This window comes from Berghia stephanieae, chromosome 4 (genome assembly GCF_034508935.2).
Source record: "Berghia stephanieae isolate SIO BIC M18660-M18661 chromosome 4, UCSD_Bste_1.3, whole genome shotgun sequence".
In the NCBI taxonomy this organism is placed as follows: Eukaryota; Metazoa; Mollusca; class Gastropoda; order Nudibranchia; family Aeolidiidae; genus Berghia; species Berghia stephanieae.
Window position 1 is genome coordinate 30,173,603 of NC_088363.1, and position 24,658 is coordinate 30,198,260.

The 24,658-nt window shown below is 36.5% G+C and overlaps 2 protein-coding genes across 3 annotated transcripts in view; one reads left to right on the forward strand and one right to left on the reverse strand.

The window, feature by feature from the left end:
• Nucleotides 1-10,721, forward strand: part of LOC144970391 (uncharacterized) — a 37,092-nt gene extending 26,371 nt beyond the window's left edge. For both annotated transcript variants that reach the window (XM_078909972.1, XM_078909973.1), the window contains exons 3-4: nucleotides 3,028-4,761; nucleotides 8,380-10,721. In XM_078909972.1, coding sequence (XP_078766098.1) covers nucleotides 3,380-4,761; nucleotides 8,380-9,721 — 2,724 coding nt within the window. In that variant the 5' untranslated portion in view covers nucleotides 3,028-3,379 and the 3' untranslated portion in view covers nucleotides 9,722-10,721. The remainder of the gene's footprint in view (nucleotides 1-3,027; nucleotides 4,762-8,379) is intronic.
• LOC144970392 (protein YIPF5-like) overlaps nucleotides 1-24,658 on the reverse strand; it is a 128,911-nt gene that overhangs the window by 76,125 nt on the left and 28,128 nt on the right. The gene's annotated exons all lie outside the window — the stretch shown is intronic.

The window sequence follows — 24,658 nt, forward strand, 5'->3', positions numbered from 1 at the left end:
AGCGAGAGAGTGGGACACACACAGAGAGAGAGAGAGAGAGAGAGAGAGAGAGAGAGAGAGAGAGAGAGAGAGGTGGGATTAGGGACGGAGAGAGAGAGTGGGGGAGAGATGGAGGGAGGGATAAATGAGAGCGGAGGAAGAGAGAGAGAGAGAGGGGCGGGGGAGTGGGATTAGGGACGGAGAGAGAGGATGGGGGAGAGATGGAGGGAGGGATAAATGAGAGAGGAGGAAGAGAGAGAGAGGGGGGGGGCGGGGGAGTGGGATTAGGGACGGAGAGAGAGAGAATGGGGGAGAGATGGAGGGAGGGATATGAGAGAGAGGGAAAGAGAGAGAGAGAGAGAGAGAGAGAGAGAGAGATATCATCATTATTGTCAAAGCTACTATCCAGTGAAACGAAAATAGGAACCGGGTTTTAGACCATCTTTCAGCGTCATTAAACCCTCATCGCCGAGGAGGATTACAGGAAATTGACAAAGGGTTTTTTCTACCACGTCTTAGGAACACAACAGTCAAACCTGACAGGGGGACTTCATCGACAAAGTCAAAGTCCTTTGTCATATTATTTACTTCCATCAGATACCCTGACCTTGATGGCAATGGACATCATTAAATAATGTTGATAACGAGGATGATGGCATTGACGACGTGGGCATTTTGTCATCTAATTGATAATGAAGGAAATCAATTGTGAAAAAGTCACTTTTGTTTTGGCTTATGGATCAGTAAATTAGTAAAGAGACCTAACAGCTGGTGCTCACCAAATCGCTGGGTTTGGATGTGATATGATGTTGTTGCTTTTTTGTTCTTTTTTGCTTGTTTGTTTTTTTTTTTTTTTTTATTTTCGTTTTTTTTTATTGTTTTGTTTTTCTCTGGGGGGGGGGGGGGGGGGTTGTATTTTTTTGTTACCGTGTTTTGTTGTTTTTTCGTTTGTTTGATTTTATACCCCCCCCCCTCCCACTAAGTTTCAATTGTAGTCAATATTCAATATACTTTTTAGAAACTTAAAATCCATAGTCAATCTATATTTTGAGTGACGTATTAATGTTTTACTTTTTTTTTTTTCGTTGTTGGCTGAAGAAGGGTTTTGAGCTCGAAACGTTCTGTATTTAGTATCTTGTTTTGTTTTTTTTCGAAGATGTTATAATCAATTTTGTTCATTACTCTTTAGCTTGTCTGTCTGTTGCTGCTACTGCTGGTGAGTGAATGAGTGAAGGAAAATAAGTGAAAGCACGCATGCGTGGCTGATCATTCATTGCCAGCCAGTGATCGATCGACCCTCTATGCCAATGCCATTGGAACAACCAATACATACCACAGCATAGCAATAGCAGCCCTATGTGCGCGCGCACACACTCAACACACACACACACACACACACATACAAACACACATAATACACGTGAGGGAGCATTCCGACGAACCTGAAACAAAAACAAAATCGATCAAGCCTAGGAGATTATTTCACGTTTATTGACCAGTTAAGGAGTATAGTTAAGGAGGAGAGCGTCGTGTCGAGGAGAAAGGGGGAAAAGAAATAATACTACAACTACAATAATTGAAGACGCGTATAGCGTACCCAGTGAGGTGGGCGGAGGTTTGCCAATCTGATTGATCCACAGATTTCTATGTAACTAGTTAGGTAGAAATCTGTTGATTGATCTCATAATCTGATCGCAGAATACGTTAAAAAAAAATTCGCTCACGTCGATTTTTGTTTAGCATTTGAAATGGATACCAAGTAACACTTCAGTAAAGAAAAAAAAAGTCAGATAATAATAGGATTCAATAGTCTGATGTCACGTCCGCCCAGCAACCAGCAGCTTGGTTCTAAACAAAGAAAATCGGTACTTTTTATTTACAATGCTGGCTAGAACTTTTTCACATGCCATGTGATCAGAAAATATAAAAGTCAAAACATGATCAGATTTATAATGTATTTCTCCTCTGGATAAACTTTTATGCTCGTCAGAGAATTATTTCATAAGGGCGTCCGTCATCGTTCCGATAGTTGAGAACCAGAAACTGTGCGTCATTACGAGGGAAGTGACGTCACGCCTGTTGAAGGCTATTGGGGTGGCTTAAAATGCGATACCAACAGTCTGAAAATTACGGGTGCAATATCTCTTGCAGCAAAATGGACAGATAATAACATTTTATTTATTTGCTTCTCCGGCTGAGGAAAAAAAAAGTGTGACCGACACGATCCATTTTATTATATTATAATAACATTTGAAATGCGCTCTTTGATTTTTACTGTAAAGAATGTCACAAGTGTGAAATTCCGGAAAATAGTCAAAATAAATAAATGCAAACATACTTACTCTGCACTGTTCACACTCGCAAAACCAAAATATGTACATTACATTTTGTTAATGCATGGTCAAAAAGCAATTGTATTTTCAACATCAGTATCAGGCGTCTTGAGGTAATAAATAAATAAATAAATAAATAAATAAATAAATAATTAAATAAAAGCAATATGCGCAAACCAAAGATTCGCACAATATTAAGTGCAAATTAATGTACGTATGGTGTAAAATCGAAATGCTTACGGGGATTTGTGTTGGGTTACACGTTATGTGTGTAGATAGGGGATTAGAGGCGGTAGTTGTTGGTTTAATTCCCCAGACACTGGGTGTCATTTATCACCTCTCATTTCCCAAAGGGCACACGGCCCCCTAAACGTAAGACGTAACGAGAAATCTTTAAGGCCGTATCTCACGCAAACCAAGCCCCCCTACGGATTTATTTTGAAAGGCATGTATAAGATTCTGAGTAATCCAAAATCTCCCCCCTTCCACCCTCTTCCCTTCCTTAACCCTATTAAGCTACAATATCAATGAGGCGTGTAAGTTCGAAAGAAGAAGAAAAGGGGAGTTGGAGGAGGGGGGGGGGGGGGTTAAGATAACAAAATGCGTAATGTTGCAAAACGAGCAATAAGTTAGGTTGGTAGAAATCAAATACGTTAATAGTCTGTAACTTGAAATTTCATTGGTTGACATATCTCTTCTCAATTTATTCTTCTAGGTAAAAGTGTGTAAAACTGCAACAGTGCGATCGGCTTGCTGGAGAAGAGATTTATTTCACGGCCGTGCTGAGTGATAATCCATATGAACTCCCCCAGTAGATTCTATTTCAAACAATGTTTTACTGTTGTCAGAAGATGACTTACAGCGTTGACACGTCTTTATTAATGAACTTTGTACATGAACGAAGAAAAACGGATACTTCTATTATACTGAACCAACAACTTGTACAGAAGGAATAAAGTGATTTTCTTCTTTTTTTAAAAAAAAAAAAAACAACTTGTTTGAAATGTTAAGTTGAAATCTCATTTCTCTCCCTGTGCAATATAATCAGGAGTAAACTCTTGGGCAGCATGGAAATTCGGATACGTAAATCACTTCCGTTTACATCGGATATGAACATTTTAAGTCGACAACCAACTGTTGCTGTCTTACTTGTGTGGGTCACATTATTTCAACCTCTCAGCGGTACTCAGATGACATGTACCCACAACGCAGCCCACACGGCTGCCAACTGCAGCAACAAAAACCTGCACTTTGTGCCATCTGGACTCCACAAAACCATCAACGCATTGGATCTAAGTAGCAACGATTTCTCTATCCTGGAAAACAAAAGTTTCGTTCACTACATTTCTATCAGGGAGCTTTACCTACGCAACAACTCCATGTACTTAATCAAAGCCAACGCCTTCTACATGCTAGACTACCTTGAAACTCTTGACCTTTCCAACAACAAACTCACTCAAATCCCAACCGATTCCCTCAACATCATTTCCCACTCGCTTCATCAACTCATACTAGCCGGAAACAAACTTTCCCACATTCCAAAGAGCGCTTTTTCTCGCCTGAGCAATCTCAAACACCTTGATTTGAGCGGCAATAGCATTTACAGTCTGGACAGAGGCGCCTTTATCGGGCTCACCTCGCTTAACATATTCAAAATTCGCCATAATGCTATAAAGTACCTTCCATCTGATTCCTTCGACGACTTTCCCAATGAGACAATGACTCAAGTACAACTCTACGATAATCGTTGGGCATGCGACTGCCATCTACGGTGGCTTTGGAAATGGCTCAACGGGACAGACCCTTCTGTATGGGAATCGCCGGGTTACCCGATCCGCTGCGATGGGCCAGCTATCGTCAGAGATGAATCTTTAGATTCTCTCCCTCTGGAAAAACTAGCATGTCAAGTGAGAATGAAAACCAGTGGTTCGACGAGGGAACTGGCTCCAGGCGCGAATACAACTCTTCTGTGTAAATACACAACTGTTCCCAAAGTAGAAGCAGTGTGGTTTAAAAACACAGACCCTGTCGATGTTTCAGAACGCAACAAGAAATACAGCGTCTCCTTTGCAGAGGCGAGGGACACACGCGGTAACATGATGTATGTCAGTGAATTGAGGATCAACGATTTCAAATACGAGGACATAGCCAAATACAAATGTCTCATCGAAAATATTAGGGGAGCTTCTTACACGGAATATAAACTAACGTTGAAAGGAGTTCCTTTTGACTCTGTTGTGGTTAACCCTCCTGACAGTCACAAGGCAGAAGACTCGGCAGGGGTGGACACCAGGAGTATCATTATCGCTGTTGCCGTCGTCTGCGGTATCATCCTCATCATCTTTATCGGAGTACTTATCTTCTGCGGTGTCAATCGAATGCAGAGAAAGAAGCAAGCCAAGAGGGATGCTATCGTCGAGCACGTAAAGGAACATTTCATTAAAAACAGGTATGGGTGTTTTTATCTTCTCATTTTTCTCTGATTTTTTTTTTCTCTTCTGACTTTTTCTCTCATTTTATTATCTATCTTGGTGTTATCGAAGTTGAAATTTAATAAAACTTGGAGACTAACTGCACCTTCGTTTGAAAGAAGAAGAGAGTGGGTGGACCGATATCGCGGTTCTGTTGTAAATTGCGACCCGTTTTCTGCAGAAAATTGAAATTGAAAAATGTTTTCCCTCTTGCAGATTATAAGGCATGGGAAAATTAAAAATAACAACAACAACAACAACAAAAAAAAAAAAAACAACAACAACAACAAAAAACAAATGTCGGGAGAGAGGAGTCCAAATAATTTTTTAATTTTATTTAAATATTAGCTCTAATTTTATGTATAAGTTTGTTCGCAAATAATATTAGAGTTACTTTGGTGGACGTGTAATGATAAAGAGGTTTAATTGGAGGTGGAAAGATAGATGCGTGGGCAGATGTGCATGAGATAGAGATAAATAGAGAAGGGGGCGGGGGGAGCATGAGTGAGAGTCACTCACTAACATTGTGATGCTTAGTTAATGCAGTGTAGTGCCACAGGTGAACTATAACCGTGTGCGAAGTTATCTTATTATTTTCGGCAAGTCCATCATTATTTCATTTATAAAAATCTTATATTGCTTTATCCCTGTATATTGGGACACCCACGAGAGGGGGGGGGGGGGGGGCAGCAAGGGAATGAAAGCGATATATACAAACAGGGAGTTTAGCCATCGCTCTACCAACTCCTCTCCTGATCCTAACTGTAGTCTAGCCAGCCTAATGTTTTTGGAAGTTATTGTTGTGTTTTGAAAGGGGCATGGGTTTCAAGTTTCAGTCAGCTCAGTTTTGGTTTCACGATTTAATATCGTATCACCAGCACGCGAATACACACATGTGTAAATGAATAATATCTTAAACAAGGTGTGTTATGTGTAGTATGTAATTTTACAACACCTGCCGGATGTCCTGTCTGTGTCTGTTTGTGACTCACCATTATTTCCTTCCCTATTCTGTGACCGCACGCTCCTTTATTAAATTGTAATTGAAGGTAGATAACACAATCGTTTTAAAACTTGATCTGTGATTTAGAATCAAAGTTTAACTTTTCCATTCGTATCAGTAAACATTGACTGGAGATTTACAGATAACAATTTCCAACAACAACAACAACAATAATAATAATTATTATAATAATAATGATGATGATGATGATGATGATGATGATGATGATGATGATGATGATGATGATGATGATGATGATGATGGTGGTGGTGGTGGTGGTGGTGATGATGAAAATAATAATAATAATAATAATAATAATAATAATAATAATAATAATAATAATAATAATAATAATAATAATAATAATATGTTCCACTAGATGGTTTTCTTCTCTGTTTTATTCATCGTTTTTGGATTATCATACACAGGCTTTTATTCTGTTGTGAATTGAAAAGTCATAAACAAATTACATACCACAATTATGCCGTGATAATGTATCTAGTCTTTAATATCTTATAGGTCTTGTAAATGGATGGATGAAAATTAAGCGTAGATAGTATGTATTTTTAAATTTAAAAAAAAAGAATGATAATTACAAATATAAAATGAAAAACAACTAGGCACAATAAATAGCAATCAAAGAAAGCTGGAAAATGTCTATATATTGATGAATAAATTAAAAATAAATAAATAAACTAATAATAAATATGGTCGATTGAGTAAATCGTTACGGAACTGAATGGAGATAAAATTTACACAAACAAAACGTTTGTTTTTTCGTGTTTTTTTTTTGTTTTTTTGTTTTTTGTTTGTTTGTTGTTGTTTTTTGTTTGTTTTTTTTTATTTGTTTTTTTTTTTGTTGGGGTTTTTTTTTGTGTGGAAAATATACATACGGGAATATTAACCGGATCATATTTCAAATATAAAAATACGATTACAATTTTTAATAAAATAAAAATAAAGGACAATAAAACTCGGTCACTTCCTGTACACACGCCAGATTTGTCTAATTCTTTTGTGAATATTTGCTCATATTTTTAATAACAAAATAATAATGTATTAAGAGAGCCCTCCCCCTTCTCCATTCTTTTGTTATTTAGATAACCATGAACCATAAAATGTGGCAGTAAACGATTTTATTGTTATCAATCTTATCTCACGCCGATGGAAATTCCAAACATTATCGTCACGCCAAGTTCACAGTGTACAGTGCACAGTGCAATCATTTCATTTTGTATTTGATTTCCCAAACTTTTTTTCTTCATGCTTTAAATATTAAGTTGCACTAAGAATTTCCTAAAATTTGAAAGCAAAAGAGATAATTAACCGGAAATATGTGTTGTCTATGGTTAGGGCAGACTTGCCTACTTGAAATTATTTTTAAAAAACGTAATTTTTAAAAGATAAAAATTGTCGTCGCTATAGATAGTTAACTTTATAAATAAATCAACAATTTACCCTCATATGAATTAAATAACATCCCAAAATCATAAAAATTTTAGTCTGGCATCAACCTTCATTTTCAATAAGTTTTAACGACTAAGAGATGCTCATGAAGTTTTGAAATTATTTAACCAATATTTCGAAATTCAACGAATTTTTCGTAATAGTAGGTCTGAGTTATGCCCTATTCACGGCTTTGCATTTTAGTAGATTTTGTCCACAGGCGCCTTTCCAATGAGAGGGCCGCAGTGCAGTGGACAAAATGTTATTGCACTGTTAGTGCATTGAGCATCTGGCAAATGAACTCTTTGCAGACCATATTGATATTGAAGTTTAAAATATTCCTAGACTATGCAAATGATAACTTCTGTTTCAGGAGCATTGGCATGTTTGTTGTTGTTCTTTTTTTTTTTTAACTTTGTTGTGTCTGTTATCATGTATGTATATAATATTTATTTATTTATTTATTTTGTTTTATTGTTGGTTTTTTAATACTTTTTTTTCTTTTTGTGGTTTTTTTTTTTTTTTTTTGGGTGTTTATCCGTTTTTTTAAAAGTTGGTTTAACTTTTGGGGTTTTGTTTTTTAAATTATTAAGCGGAGACCTACATATAATTCTATGACTCTCTCTCTCTCTCTCTCTCTCTCTCTCTCTCTCTCTCTCTCTCTCTCTCTCTCTCTATCTATCTATCTATCTATCTATCTATCTATCTAACTATCTACCTAAATCTATCTATCTATATATTTATATATACCCCCTATCAGAATCTGTCCCAACACGCTATCCCCTTTTCTCACCCCCCCCCCCCTTCTCCCTCCCACATACACTCAAGCTCCATTATCATCTGTTAATCAACCTACTAACCCATTTTTCATTCGACCCACCAATTCAATCAATCAGTCGATTAATATGTCTGTCTTTATACATTATGTATGTTTGTCTATTAGTATGTATGATTATATGTCTATTTACATAATATAGTATAGGAACTAAATATCATCAAGACTACCAGCACTATTACCATCATTGTTATCATCATCACCATTCACCACCACCAACAACAACATCGTCATCACCACCATTGTCACTAAAAGTATACATTTTTTCACAATTTATTCATCTTTCTCTCTCTCTCTCTCTCTCTGTACCAGCGACGTCGGCAGCGGCGATAGTTCCACACTAGACAAGTCAAAGCCGGCCCTCTTAGCCCGTGGACTTCACGACGGTGGGACTAGTAACGGAAGCCCCGCCAATATGGGCGGCATCGGAAACAATAACCATCACCAAATTCCTCCCCATCCCCACCATTATGACGACAACCGGTCCAACCATACTAACGACTCCACGTACAAACCGCCTCTTGATCTGGAGGAATCCGAACCTATGCTCATCACGTCAACGGGCAATCACTCTCCAGGCTCTCCCGTCAACAACGGGAACACGTACGTCTCTTTCGGGAGCGAATTCACCGACCCCGGAGAGTTCCCAGCCCACGTTCCCTTGTACTCAAACTCCCATCACCAAACTCCAATTCTGGGGAACCATAACCACTACGACATGTCAGAGTCTGTCGGAGGTGGTCGGGGCGGCGGCAACGGGTATGGTGTTGTTGCAGGATCGCACGAAGGTTCCGCGACGCCTTTACTGGATCGATACACGCCCGTTTTCCTAGACGACTCGGATGAGCCGATGGAAGACTACACGAGTTACCCAATATACGACTCTCTCACCAATACTCTTCAACATCCTAGGCATACTCACACGCCACCGTCTACAAATAATAACAGTCATTACAATAACAATGCGATGTATAACAGTGCCGACGGGAGTAAATTATACGGCACATTACCCGCTCTCCAAACGCAATATCTCCATCAACCAATTCATTCTCGAGGCGGGAGTGTCAACAGCTACAACACCAACCACAACAGAAGCCTCGGTTCTCAATCCTCCTTCCACTACCCCGGTAGCCAATCGGGCTGTGGATCCATGCCACGGACACCGGGCAGCGTTCGATCAGTTGCGGCTGTGCCTCCGTGGAACTCAAACAATACAAATTCTTCCTCTGGACCCGGTAACGGAAGTCCTCCAATCATAGAAAACCACTACCAACCCCCGTCCCTTGTCCACAGGCCGCACCCCGAATACCGTGACTACAGAGACATGCGGTACCCCGTTACCTCCTCCAACCCAGGAGTTGTAGCTACAGCTACGCCTCCGTCAAATCGCGACGTCGCCAACACCAAAAATCTGGGATATTCTCCAGTGCCATCTTCAGGGCCTAAAAAGCCTCCTCGTGTTTACATCCCAGGTAGCAGCAACAACAGCAAAGGGAGCAGCAGTAGCAACAGCAGAGACTGTATAGAAATGTCCGTAGCAGTGACAGGATCGCAGCCACAGCCGCATGATTCGACCAGCAGCGATTACATCACGTCTTCGGAAGCACAGCTGTATAGTAAAAATTATGGTATCACCCCCGGGACGCCAGTATGACCAAAATGATCGGATTATTCATCTTAATCTCACAATCTTTTCAGTGTTGTGTAGCTGTTTTCAAGAAATGGCTCTTATCGCTGTTTACAACAGGGAATTCCTCAATGTTTGGATACGTACGTACTTCATCCTGGATGCTGCCATGTCATTCCCCGTTAACCCAAATGATTCCACGTTGACAATGATATAATAATATGGTTTCGCATTGGTGTTTCCTCTAACTCTTAAGTAAGGCCAAAGTAAATAAAAGTCTCACTTACATTAGACAGAGACATAAGAGATCCTATCTTTAATGAATGAGTTAAAACTCACATTTAAATAAGTGAGTACACCCATGAGTTTTTCTTCTTTCTTTTTTTTTATATTTTAAAAAATTTGTTTAGCATCGTTTTGTTTTATATTTGTTTTTGTTTTTGTTTTTTTTTTTTGTTTTTTTTTTTTGTTTTATTTTATTTTATTTTTTTGTTTTGTTTCGTAATGAATCCTCATAAATGAATATCTGACGATAGGTATCTGGTTCAAGGGGATTGGAGGGCGAGTTACAACTGTGTTAAAGTCGTGTTAGTTGTTGCAAGGCACATAAATGTACAACGGTACCTTCAGAGGTGCAAATTACAACTTTTGGAATTATAATATTTGATGTTTCCTTTTTCTCTTTGAAAAAGCGCTGCATCTAAAAAAAAAAACAAAAAAACGTTGGGTGATTTGAAAGAGGAAACAATAAGCAATAATGAACCTTTGAAAGGCAGTGCGAATATTAACATTAACAATGCTGTTCTTTTATTATGAAAGAAACCTTTACAATTTCAAGTTTTTAATTACGGCAATTACTTTCCGATTTCAAAACGGAAATACAATGCAAGGGAATTTTTATGAAGAGTCTGGCACCTAGACGTGGTGGTTATTGCGTTCTTAACGGGGCTATTGTATAGCAGATAAATTATGTTATCATTACGTACAATAATAAAATAAACGTCATTACTGTAAAGATAATCTTCAACCAAGGCTTTCCATTTAATTCATTGTTCAATTTTAACATTTTCTTTTTAAAGAATCAATCTTTGTGTTAACCATTTTGGGTGGTTATAATTTGCCGAAAGTTATCAGTAGCCTTTTGTGAACTTGATTGAATGCAGCAATGTTTGTTTTTGGCGTTAAATAGAAAAGATTTGTGTGTACATGTTCTCCCGCATGTATGTGTGTGTATGTGTATTTGTGAGTGTGTGACAGTGTGTAAAGAACATCAGCTATTCCCTCCCCATAAAGAGTAATCCCTAATGATATCAAGTTTACAACAAAAATGTAACGTCAGATTATCAAGCGTTAAATTTCACTAAAATTAGATTTTTGAAAAAAGAAGTAAAATTTATGGATTTATTTATATTTGAAAATGTTATTTATCAGAAAATCAGAATCGATTGAAAGGTAGACTATAAGATTTCTTGCCCTTGTACACTTTTGGAATCCGAAGTTTGTTCCCAACACACACACAAGCAAGCTCGTGCAGCGATTGGAAACGCGTCCGGAATTTTAAAAAAACAAAAACAAACAAACAAACAACAACAAAAAACTAACAAACAAAAACAACTTGAGCTTTAATATAGTGCAATATCCACTAAACATGCTCAAAGCACTTTACAAAAAAAAAGTAAGTGTGTAAGAATATTATATATTGAACTGTGCTGGTTCCCTGGTTTACCCTGTGGAATTTTTGTCAACTTCCCTTCGCCTAAGATTTATAAACGGAACGAATAATTGTTGATACGTGTTTAAGGTTAATAGGGGGAGTAAAAGGAATGCATTCACTTCACTTCAACGGTACGTATACAAAAATAACGAGCGGAAATAACAGAACACCAGGGTTTAAGTCGACACGACCTGATCTTGTTTATCATGTGGGTGAAATAAATATAAATAAATAAATAAATAAATAAATAATAATAATAATAATAATAATAATAATAATAATAATAATAATAATAATAATAATAATAATAATAATAATAATAATAATGACGATGATGATGATGAGAGTGACCAGCCGTGTTTTTACCAGTTATTTAAATTAAGAAAAAAATATTAATTCGCCGTATGGTTATTCTAACGAGTGTTATTATGTCTATGTGTAATTTTCATTATGCAACCGGTTTGAATGATAAACAATACACTTTAAGAGGCCCATTGCAATGGCAGTGTATATTATATAATATGTACACCTGTAATCTGTTTCGCAAGAAAGTTCGGGAAGCATTGTCCTACGAAGGATCAGCTGACGAGATGATGATGATGAGGTAGATCATAATATTTAATATGAAACAATAAGTTCAGGGAGCGAAAGCATTTTAGCCGTTTACTGTCGTATTCTGGAAAGATACGTACATTTTTAAAAATTGGCCAGAAAACTCGTCCTTCAAATATCGATCGATTTAAATGGCCCTCAACCTGGAAAAAACTCTCAAACCTGGGACCTTGCGAACCCCCAGGTTTGAGAGTTTTTGCCAAGATGAGGGTCATTTAAATAGATCGATAAATAGATCGATATTTAATATTTGAAGGACGAGTTTTCTGGCCAATTTGTTAATTTTTTTTCAGAGTAGAGCAGTTAATTGGTTAATATTAATACTAAACAATGTGAAACAACGAATGATGATTACGATAACATTAACATCAAATAATTCTATTGAAATAATATTGTGACATTTTGACAATAAGTAGTAGGAGATGTCATTGATATTTGTCAACTTAATTATCTATTGTTCGTTTAATAATAATAATAATAATAATAATAATAATAATAATAATAATAATAATAATAATAATAATAATAATAATAATAATAATAATAATTAAACTGCTACATGAAATAATTAATTTGCTGATTCTAGCGCTAGTTCTTTCTTCTCGTCCAATAACATGTTTCTTTCGTAAGCCTCCTTTAATGGAAGAGGACTGGGGAGGTTGGGGGGGGGGGGGGTCCAAGGTAATCATCTCTCTCTCTCTCTCTCTCTCTCTCTCTCTCTCTCTCTCTCTCTCTCTCTCTCTCTCTCTCTCTCTCTCTCTAAGTATTTTTACCAGAATTTTGGTTCTCTATATCAATAGATCGTTTCCTCATCCCTCCCCATTATTCCCATTAATTTGACAAAAAAGATCACATCTGAGACGCCTAGAAAACAGGATATCCCAGTTTATCTTCCATCACTTCAATAAAACTAAAACTACTCTCTTGATCCCACTTAACTAAGAAGGACCTGTATCAGGGAATTAGGAATTATTTATAATATTTTATCCAGTTTTTAATTGGGGGGGGGGGGGGGGGGAGGGGGATCAGTGTTGCATGCTAATAGTGTCCAAATCTAACCACAGTTCAATTACTAAAGTCGCCGGGACCCATTGCTGTTAGTTTTCCACCTAAATATATTCGATAGAAATAACATTATATTGAAAGATCAATGCACATATTTTAATCCGAGGAAATGTTTCTACCATGATTTTCAAATAGGTTGGCTGGTTCTGATATGCACGAATGCGAAGAAGATAACGTGCGAGCATGCGTGTGAGAAAATTGAGCGACTTAACAAAGAGAGTTACTACTGTTCAACATCATTGGTGTACATAAACTGCTTATGAATAAATTGCTCACAAGATGAACTTGTAATTATGGCAATGCTCCCTATCAATGTCTTATTTCTGGATTGGGTTATCATCTTTTAACAACCGTCCATGGATTTCCCTGATATTACTGAATGCCGAGGACGAAATACAACAAACCTACCCAATACATCATGTGCTAATACTAATACTAATACTCACTTCGACATTTTCAATCACCTACGTTATAATGTAGATTATTTTGCTCATTCACAATTTACAACATAATCCGCTACTCTCAGTTGTTTGTGAGACCCATAACAATTTAATTGAGCCAAAGCCGATTTCGATTTCTATGCAAATACGAATGGAAAAGAATCTTCAATTCAGAATTCAGAGACATATTTCGAGGACGTCTCGGGTTTCCCCTTTGTGTCAATAAAACACGATGAATGGAACACTAAAGATGAATCTCACATTTATCTTTATAGTGTCTCCTTGGCCTTCATCGTTCTTTTTGTTGACCAAGGGAAAACCAAAACGTCCAGAACATTGATTTGTTTTTGTGAACTGACTGAACTGAAGCGCCTATTCCATTATAACATTGCTATTTACTTCCCGATTTCTATGTAACATAAAATTATTTAGGTAAAACTTTGGTCTTTCACAAAGTACGTTCGTCAATTTTTCTATAGAATTTGACCCAGGTACCTTCACTTGGATGTAGCGTTCAAACTTTATAATTAAAAATAAAAAAGACTATTGCATAACTTTGGTTAGTCATATGTAATCCAAAACTTCACCAATTTAGGCATTAAAAAACCGTTGTCAAAGCGTTTTGTTTGCTTGCTTTTTTTTTTTTTTTTATTTATTTTTTCCTTTTTTATTATTTGTTATGTACTGTCAGGGGGGGGGGGGTATTTAAATTTTATTTCGTAGCTGTTCTATTTCATAGGCATATGAATGATAATATTCGATAGACAGCCGAAACGCGCGTCCCCCCCCTCCCCCCCCCCCTCCCCCCCCCCCCCCCCTCTCTCCCTCCTCCCTCCTTCTCTCTCTCTCTCTCTCTCTCTCTCTCTCTCTCTCTCCTCTCTCTCCTCTCTCTCTACTCCCTCTCTCTCATCCTCTCTCCCTTCCACTACCCTCCCCCTCACCTACCTCACACCCCTATCCATTCTCTCTCGCTATTCCCTATCATGTACTTATTCCAGATTAGCAGCTAATCATACTAATAAATCCATGATTTTCATACTTTATTTGAGTGCAATTTGAATCTTATACTTATAGGTTTGTGGTCTTGAATTTCATGATGTGTGTGAATTTGTGTGTGTGTGTGTGTGAGAGAGAGAGTGAGAGAGAGAAAGATAGAGAGAGAGTGAGAGAGAGAGAGAGAGAGAGAGAGAGAGAGAGAGAAGAAAAGAGTTGCCTGGTGAGTTAAGTGTTATCACAATGTTGATGTTCCTGAACTTTGTCATTGAGTTGTGCTTTAATTCTTGTAAATAAATATTCATAATCTATGATGCTTTGGGTTACGCACATAACCACTTCCAGTACATGCCTACTGGCCATGGCCATCTCACTACATGCCTGACAGATACCCGAATCAATCAGCCTCACAGATGAGCGTTACTTATAATTGGATTCAATAGTTGGATGTCACGTCCGCCCAACAACCAACAGCTTGGTTCTAAACAAAGAAAATCGGTACTTTTTATTCTTCGTGCTGGCCAGACCTTTTTCACATGTCATGTGATCAGAATGTATAAAAGTCAAAACATGTTCAGATTTATAATGTTTTACTCCTCTGGATGTACTTTTATGCTCGTCGTAGAATTATTTCATAAGGGCGTCCGCCATTGTTCCGATAGTTTAGAACCAGTTACTAAGTTACTGATGCGTCATTACGAAGGAAGTGATGTCACGACTGTTGAAGCCTATTATGACACTTAAAAAAAAAAACAAAACCAAAAACTCGCTTGTGTCAACAAACTTGTACTCGTAGAACGTGTTCGGAATCCCAAAGGTCCAAAATGTCTGCTGGTCGGCATGTATTGAAGATAGCGATGGCTACGCATCATGTTATCTAACTCTGCTGTGGACTCTGAAAAAAAAAATCATTTTAGAATTTTGCCCAGAAAATTTGTTCTTCAAATATCGATCGAAGAAATTGACCCTTATTTTGTCAACAACAACAAAAAATAAATAAATAAATGAATAAATTAAATAAAAACTTCAAACCTTGGTTTTTCTTGAAATCCCAGGTTTGAGAGTTTTTGGCAAGATAGATCATTTCAATCAATCGATATTTGAAGGACGAATTTTCCTGCCAAAATTTAGTTTTTAATTATTTTTTAAAAATCAAGAGTACGGTAGAATGTGTTGAATATGTACAAAAATTAAATAAATGCCTTTTCTTCCTATGGCTTGTGAAACAGGACGCATCAAGAACGAGAGGCATACAAATGTTATGTTGACAATGACAAACTGGATGTATTGATGCTATACGTTTAGGTAAAATACTCGTAACATCCCTCAGCCGGATATAACGTACCAACAAACAAAACGACGTGTAACCTTGAACGTTATAGCCGGATTGATATAATAAAGTGAGAACTAATCACCAAAATGGCTGTCTAAAAACGATAACAAAGAGCCGAGTGACGTCAATTTCGTTCCTTCTATTAAGAATGAGGGATAAGGATGTTGTTTTGTCATAATGACAATGTAAGAATGAAGTCACAACCAACCACACTTGTCATTGTATAAACAATGTATGGTTTTGCCCACATATTAAATCTACACGCTTGATTAAGTGCTCATTGTTTGTTTTTATTATTATTATTATTATTATTATTATTATTATTATTATTATTATTATTATTATTATTATTATTATTATTATTATTATTATTATTATCATTACTTTATTATATTATTAATCACAAACTTAATGATTAAATAATTAACCAAGAGGCAAGTAAAGAAAGGCAAATAAAGAGTTTTAAAAGTCAGCAATGCATACAGCAAGGCAAGTTAACTGTTAGGGAAATCGATTCAAACTCATAAAATGGATGTCGGAGGATGGTAACATCTCCAAAACCTCACAATGACCAAAATAATTACGTCACAATACAAATCCACTACCACCAAAATAAATTGAACACTTAAGTTGTTTTCAGTAAAGGTCAATGAAAGAAATGATCCTATTGGGTGAACTAGTAACGAATTTTACCTTATTTTGGTGGTCGACGCCATATATTATGACGAATACTGGGTAATGTAAATGTTGCTGCTCGAAGCTCGAAGAAATAAATAACAATGTGAAATTGAATGTAAGCATCAATTTAATTACGAAAACATATAGAATGGATGTTTCGGGTTTCCCCCTTTATCAACAAACAGGATGAATGAAACACTACAGATAAATGAGATGATGTGGTAGTGACGTTGTTAACATGATCATCTCATTCATCTGTAATGTTTCATTCATCCTGTTTGTTGATAAAGGGGAAACACGAAACGTCCATTCAATCTGTTTTCGTAATTAAATTGAAGCTTACATTCAATTTCACATTGTTATTTATATTATGACGTCATTTTTGTGGTCCGTACAGGTTATGTATGTGTTTACGAAGGATTTACGAAGGCTGAGGTCAAATCGTATCCGTAATCCATTACCAGATTCAGGGGACGGGACGCATTTATTCTTTTACGATATATACTTCTTCTCTAAAGCGAAAGTGTTCAATGTGATGTAGGGTTTTTACGATTAAAATGAAATCCTTCTTCCATCACTATACCTAAACGGATCTTTGCAATGGTCCTCCGTTTGGTAGTTACGTTTATGTTACTGACTAGAAACCATGTTGTCTAATATCATATATCTACGCAATAAGCCTAAAATAAAATGGTGTAATAATGATATAATTAATATCCCTTTAAGAAGAAAGTGCAAATGTGCATTCCATAAGAGTAATTTATTATTTGAACCCACAAAACCCATACATACGCTTTTTAAAAATCAATTAAGATTTGGTCAGGATTATATCTGGCAATTCAAAATTTTACATGTTCTTTTTTGTTTTTGTTTTTTGTTTGTTTGTTTTTTTCTTCTTCAATATTATATTTTGCATCACTGACAATGATCTTTTTGTTACGCTGCCTTTTATTTTTTTGTTAGTCAGGATTGCTCATCTGCTGTTTTATTAGAATCGCTTCAAACTCGCAACCACCATCAAATTTGCCACTTTTCATTTTGTTTGTTTGTTTGTTTTTGTTTACATTAGACGATTATTAGATACATCGTGAGGAGATTGTGTGCCTATGACTGTTTTGTCGTGCTAAAAAAAAAAAAAAAAAAAAACGTTTTAAAGATTTTGGCCATAAAACTCAAATATCGATGACCCTCATCTTATCAAAAACTCTTATACTTATACTTGGGACTTCGGATAAAGTCCCTTGTTTGAGACGGGTTTTTTTTTTTTTTTTTGACAATATGAGGGGTCATTTTAATACATCGAAGGACAAGTTTACTGGCCACAAATTTAAATACCTGTACGTGTTTTTTGGGGGGTTTTTTTTGTTTGTTTTTTTAATTCAGAGTACGGCAGTGTTGTATTCATGATTAGTGTTTTGTAACGTGTAACTTATTGGGACTGTATTATGGACAAGTGCTGTGCTATCCCATAACTAAAAAGACTCCCAACATAAATTCTCCCTCTCTCACTTTATTTTTAAAAATCCAAGCCTAATTTTGTATAGCAATCAATGTCAGCGTTTTATGTTAACATTTTAATCAATTTAAAAAAATGTATTATGATTTTTTTTCATTAAAAATGTCTAATATTGTAATTTAAAAAGCGTGTAAGAAGCGTATTTCTTATTTCTTTTTTTTTTTTTTTTTAAAGAAAAAATATGCAGGATAGCCTTTTTGTTTGAAAAGCCAAAGACGACTACAGTGAATTCCGCATAAAGCCAACACTCTAAAAGTCAATATAGCATTGTACAATTTTTCAGTACCAAGCGAGCTATCTCTTTTTTTTTTTTTTTTTTTGGTTCAAAATGCCCTAAATTCATTTTCTCTCACTTAAAATTATAATAAAATGCAAGCCAGTGTAAATGGACGGTGTTAATTGGGTTTTCCCCATCACCTCTCAAAACTCACATGTTCACTTTCTCTTTACAAAACAGACAAAACAAGTCAGTTGTACAAGTCAGTGGAATAGTAATAGGGCGGTGTTAAGTGGGTTTTTTCTCTCTATGATTCAAAATTTATATAGATCTAAGTTCACAATCTCCGTTACTTTTTAATTTAGACGTCTAAATGTGAAATTGTACGGTTTTCTAGTGGGTTTTCCACCATTTGTCAAAGCTCATAACATGTACACTTTCTCTCACTGTTTTTTTAAACGTCCAAACCAAGTTATTTTCAGCTCAAATTGTCAGTGTTTCATAATGTAACTATTTTTTAAAAATCTGAAATTATGACTGATCTTTGAATAAAAGGATATTCATTTTAGTTTGTTTTGTTTGAGGTTTGTTTTGGTAATGTTTTGTCTGGGGTTTTTATTTTATTAACTTTTGGGGAAACCTTTTTATAATGTGAGATAGCTCATTTGTCCTTAAAACTGACCAATTTCTTGATAAGTACCTACAGTGTTGTCAAATAGAGGGGCCGCTTGATTTGGCTTATTAGGCATGTAGCAGAGATGGCCGTCTGTGATTCAAAATAATGTGATGTTAACATTTATTACAAGACTGTGAAAACTATGGAAATAAAGACCAAAGATTTTCAAACAATGGCAATCCTCCTGTGGTAAAAATTAAGTTAAATGCGACCATAAAACTTGAAGTGGATATGTACCCTGTTTAAATAAGGAATGTATTTGTAACTGGTCTCAGTTCCTAGAATATAGGCCCAACTATATCTAATAATAATAATGAGGGGGGGGGGGGGGAAGAGAGGAGAGATAGGACACCCGTACAAAAGACCAATATCAAAAATTTAAGGTTTATGGTTTATTTCGGCTTTTCACATGCTACAAACTAAAATTCTGTTCAACATAAGTTTGAATTAGACCTACCTTATTTAAAATAAATTAAAAATCACCTTTAGATACATTATAATTGATGTGTTGTGGTCAATTTGATTTTGATCACATAATAATATCTATTTCTGAATAAATGTTAGTGTTAATTTTCATAATTTTATTTTCGGGGCAAAAACCAAATATGCCCAGTGAGACCCAGCCTACTAATAGTGCTAGTGCCAGTGTAAGTCATTATTCAACACGGTTATTTCTATTGTGGACAAATCTAAGGGACAGAACCAGTCAGTAACAAACGCATTCCCTCTCTTGTTTTGTTTTTGTTATTGTTTTTGTTTAACTAAATTTTTACTATTCATATCATGACTGTCAAATCACCAAATAAATGTGTCATGATACGGGGTTGAATATCGAAACATTATACATGCTGATACGAGGATTTGTCAATTCATGTCGTTTCTTGATGAACTTATTCTAACGTCGTGGCGTCATTGAATATCATTCTGTACATTGACTCCGGATGAAAGTGAAAGGGCTGAACCAGGCTCGAGTAATTCGAATTCTGAACAATGATATGACTCCGCTTAGAAGAATAAAAGTATCGAGTTTCTATAATTTGTTTATGTCATTTTAAATACTTGTTAGTATCCATCTCCCTACGATCAAAACCGAAAACAAAAAAAAACAAAAACAAAAAAAAAAAACCACCTCACTCCGAGCAACAATAATGAATATTGATGGCAGGTCAAAATAATGGTTAGACTAATGCCAAAAGAATATTATAACCATTTCCTTTGTACCTGGATGCATGCATATATCAGCCCTGCCAAGTAATACGAAAAATTCGTAGAAAATACGAATTTTTGGCTCCAGCTACAGAACAACATTCGCTTCTTTGACTCAAAAAATCTTATTTAAAAGCAAAGTTTAGTTCCTTAGAACCTATATTCAGGCCTTTGGAGCATTTTTTGGATCATGCTTAGGCCAAATTATTTATTTCTAAAGCTATTTAAAGCGACTTTTTCTTTATTTACCTTGGAAACTACGAATTTTTTAAATTTCAAGTAGGCAGCTTTGATATACTGTCAGGTCTGAACTATAACCGAACGCAATTATGAGCTTGATTTAACATGGTTGTTGCAATGGACAACATTTTCCATTGGTTGACGAAATATTTCCATAACAACAATGAGCCCAAAAATTAAACTATTCGGGTTATCAGACCTGCAAATAAGTACACGTCGATTTGAACCCTTTATATTAGATCATAACAAATAATTAGTTTGAAAAGCAAGCGATATGTCCAATTTTTACCACACATCCGGTTACTGTCACGAATAAGTTTCAATTATATTAATTTACATTAAAATGAGGCAAAAAGAAAAAGTTTGATTTAGAAGTAAGTTGTAAAGTAGACGACGGTGTAAAAACAAAGTAAATTGAACACAGCCCATGCAAATACTCATAATACAGATCGCTGCCAGCTGCTTCTAGTTTTTTAGAGGCTAAAAGAGTAGATAGATACTGCCGTACTCTGAAAAACAAAACAGAACAAAAAACACATACATTTTTAAAACATTGGCCAGAAAACTCGGCCATCAATTACTTCAAGTATCGATCTTTTAAAATGACATTCATCATCTTAATCAAGCATTCTCAAACCTGAGAGTTCCTCGACGTCCCAGGTGTTTGACAAGATGGGGATCATTTTCATTTTAATCCATGGATATTTGAAGGACGAATTTCTGGCCAATTTTTTTTTATGTGGGTTTGTTTGTTTGTTTGTTTGTTTTTCAAGGTACGGCATAGTAAACCCCCGCCACCCAGCCCCGCCTCTACCACGATAGAGTGGGTCAAATATAAAATACCGTTATATAATAGATCGATGAATGCATACAATTTTGTATGTTCTCATTCCTACCTAACAAACACGCAGAGAATGGAAACATCCTAACTGGAATTGATGATGATAACCTTTATTTCATTTCGATCACTCATATCAATTGTCCACCATCAGCATCGTTGTCATGATATCCATTTTTCTTATCATCATCATCATCATCATCATCATCATCATCATCATCATAAATGTCATCATTCTTGAATCATTATTGCTCTTTATTATTTTTCGCAGGACGCAATGTGTGTAAATAGACGAATTATTATAATTTCTCACCATGACCATTTACTTCTGTTTTCAATTGGTTAGCATTACTGCTTGCGCCCCTCGCTCATGTTGGGCTCATCCGCCCACTTTGTCAGTTGGTATTCTGTCGTCAATAAAATTGATTAATAATACATCCATAGTTTTTTGTTTGTTTATTTCTTTCTTTCTTTTTTATTTATTGAGAGCAATATTTTTTAAACGACCATTTATAAAGCGCAACATCCACTAAACATGCTCAAAAGCTTTACAAAGGGTCCATAATTTTGTCGACGCTCATTCGGCGAGAACGTAAAATCTGAAAGTCTTCTAAGGTTCCATTACTGTATCTAAAGATTTACACTAGTAGTTCCACAAAATTATTATTATACTGAACGTGGTCTCCAATCAAATGTTAATAAATGAGTATCACAATAATAGAGGCATCGTGGCTCAGCGGTACGGTCTTAGCTTCGTACCAGAAAGGTAACGAGTTCGATCACCCCCCCCCCCCCCCCCCCCCGCGCTGCGCTGTGTGGCCTTGAGCATGTCACATGACCCCTAGCTCAATTTGCGGCGGTGCACTGCGGCTGACGCCTGGGTTAGTCCAGTCTTCCCTTGGAATAGACCCTAGAGACAAATTTTCCCTATGGGATGAATAAAGGAAATTCTTTAAATATTTTTCTTTACTAATGTAAAGCGCCCAGAGCATAGTAATAAACCTCGGAGAGTATCTGTGAAAATGTGATATGTATTTCAATGTAGTAGATGAGGGACACGAATCAATCGCACCCCTGATATTACTCATATATTTTTCAAGAATTTGTTTTTGGGTCCCGATAGTTCAGTTGGTAGAGCACCCGCTTCACACACACACACACACACACACACACACACATATACACACACACAAAGAGGCCGGTATCGATTCTGGGTGCAGTCGAGATTTTCTTATGATCCTCCTATCCACATAGCCGTGATTGGGGCAGCTGAGTTTGCCAGATCTGCTAGAAAGTACTTGGCGATAAAATAGCGTCCTATCCTAGGGTAGCTAGCAATTGCGATGGTTCGTTTAACGATTTAGATACCGAGATAAATTCCAGCCCCATGGGCCTTATGACTCTAAGGACTACTTTTGTGTTTTTAGCCGATTTAATCTTCCTGAACGTGAACAGGATAAAGAGGTCTTTGTAAGGACGTTTTCCTCAAAGAAAAGGATTGTCGCAATAACAAAAAAAAAAAAAAAAACACATTATAAAATAGTTGTACCATAACTTAGAGAATAAATCCCCGAAATTTACAACATTAATTAATAATAAAATAAGCAATGGATTAGTTTATCTTGATGACACAGATTCCTAAGATAATGAGATGGTTAACACGTGTTAAAACATTGTGTGTAGGATAATAGCAGTACACACTTCGCTCTAACACTTATCTCACTAGGAATCTCATTATCTCCCTGGGTGACTTTTCGAATAAAACACATAAGATGTGTCATCCTATAATCATTTACTTGTCATAAATAACGCATTTATGTAGTGCGTATCTCCAGGGGGTCCCGATAGCTCAGCTGGTAGAGCACTCGCTTCACAGGCAAAGGGACCGAGATCGATCCCGGCAATGTCGAGATTATCCCCCCCTGTCCAGTCAGTAGTCATTGGGTAGCTGTATATAATGTATGTATTTTTTTGTTAACGCCACAATCCTTGTCTATGTAAAGGAAAGCAACCTTACAAAGACTTCTTTATGTCTGTTAGATCAGGAGGAAAGTAATTTGCGATAGACTAGCGTCCTATCCTAAGGGTAGCAAGCATTCGCTATTGACCGTTTTACGTTATAGAAACCGGGATAAACCCCGGCTCAATGGGTCTTTGGCTCTGAAGGATCCCTTTTTTTATACACAGAGGTGTGTGGGGGGGGGGGGGGTGGCCGAGTGGATAAGGTATTGCGCTGTGACTCAGAAGAACCCGGGTTCAAGTCAAGCTTCAGACACTTTCATTTTTTCTTCTTCTTTGGACAAGATTATTAAGCCCCAATTTGCTCACTTTGTGGAAACTCATGGACGGAACAGACCGATTCCAGTCCCTTTCCTTGCGTCTTGTGGGGCGAGTGTTCTACCAACTGAGCTATAGGGAAACACCAGCTTATTTCAGGCGCTAATACTACATCTTTATACAAGATAAATATTGGCTGGCAACAGGAAAGAACCTCAGAATTGTAGGTTTGCCAGTGACATTATGGGGACAAAAATGTAGATGTAACCCCCCCCCCCCTTGCCGTGGGGTCGGAGAGGGGGGGGGGGGGGCTACTATCAATTCAGTATGCCGAGACAGTTTACCTAATCTCTTGACCACGTCTTAATTATCGTGACCGCTAACTGAACACCGCAGTGACGCATGTTTTCAAGGAATGTAAAAAAAAAAAAATAAAAAATATATGGATTAAATTGCAAAAGATTTAATTGGTTCAATGGCAACGCCTTGGTGGTGAATCAATTGGGTGTTTCATTCCAAAGTAAATCATAGACATTCAAACGAATTTATTTCATCTGTCATTTTTAAACGTCAGAGGAACCTTTAATCAGTTACTATATATACAGTGGAATCCGCATAAAGCCAACACTCTTTAAATCAACTTCTGCTTAAGGTCAAGACCTCATATTGGTCTCACCTTTTCTGTTCTTTATCTAAGGGTGCTCCATTGATAATGGACAAAGTAAATATTTCTTAGAATGAAGATGACATCACTCAGGTCTTTGCTATTGTTTTTCTTTTTTTTTTTTTTTCTTTTTTTTTTTTTTTTTGCCATTCACGTTTTTATGAGTAATTCTCACCAAACTGTATTAACCAGACTATAGAAGTTCATGGTTACACATAGTTTTGTGTGTGTGGTTCGTTATACTTCGGAATGGCAATGTTGTGAGCTTCTTAGACAAGTGCATACTATCTATAAATACCGTAGTGGAATCCACATAAAGCCAACACTCTTTCAATCAATTTCTGCTTACGGTCAAGACCTCTTATTGGTCTCACATTTTCTGTTCTTTATCTAAGGGTGCTCCATTTATTGGTAATGGACAAAGTAAACCTTTCTTATAGTGAATCAATCTTTCTTGTCCAGCAGTGTCGACGTTATCAGAATTTCACTCTTGTA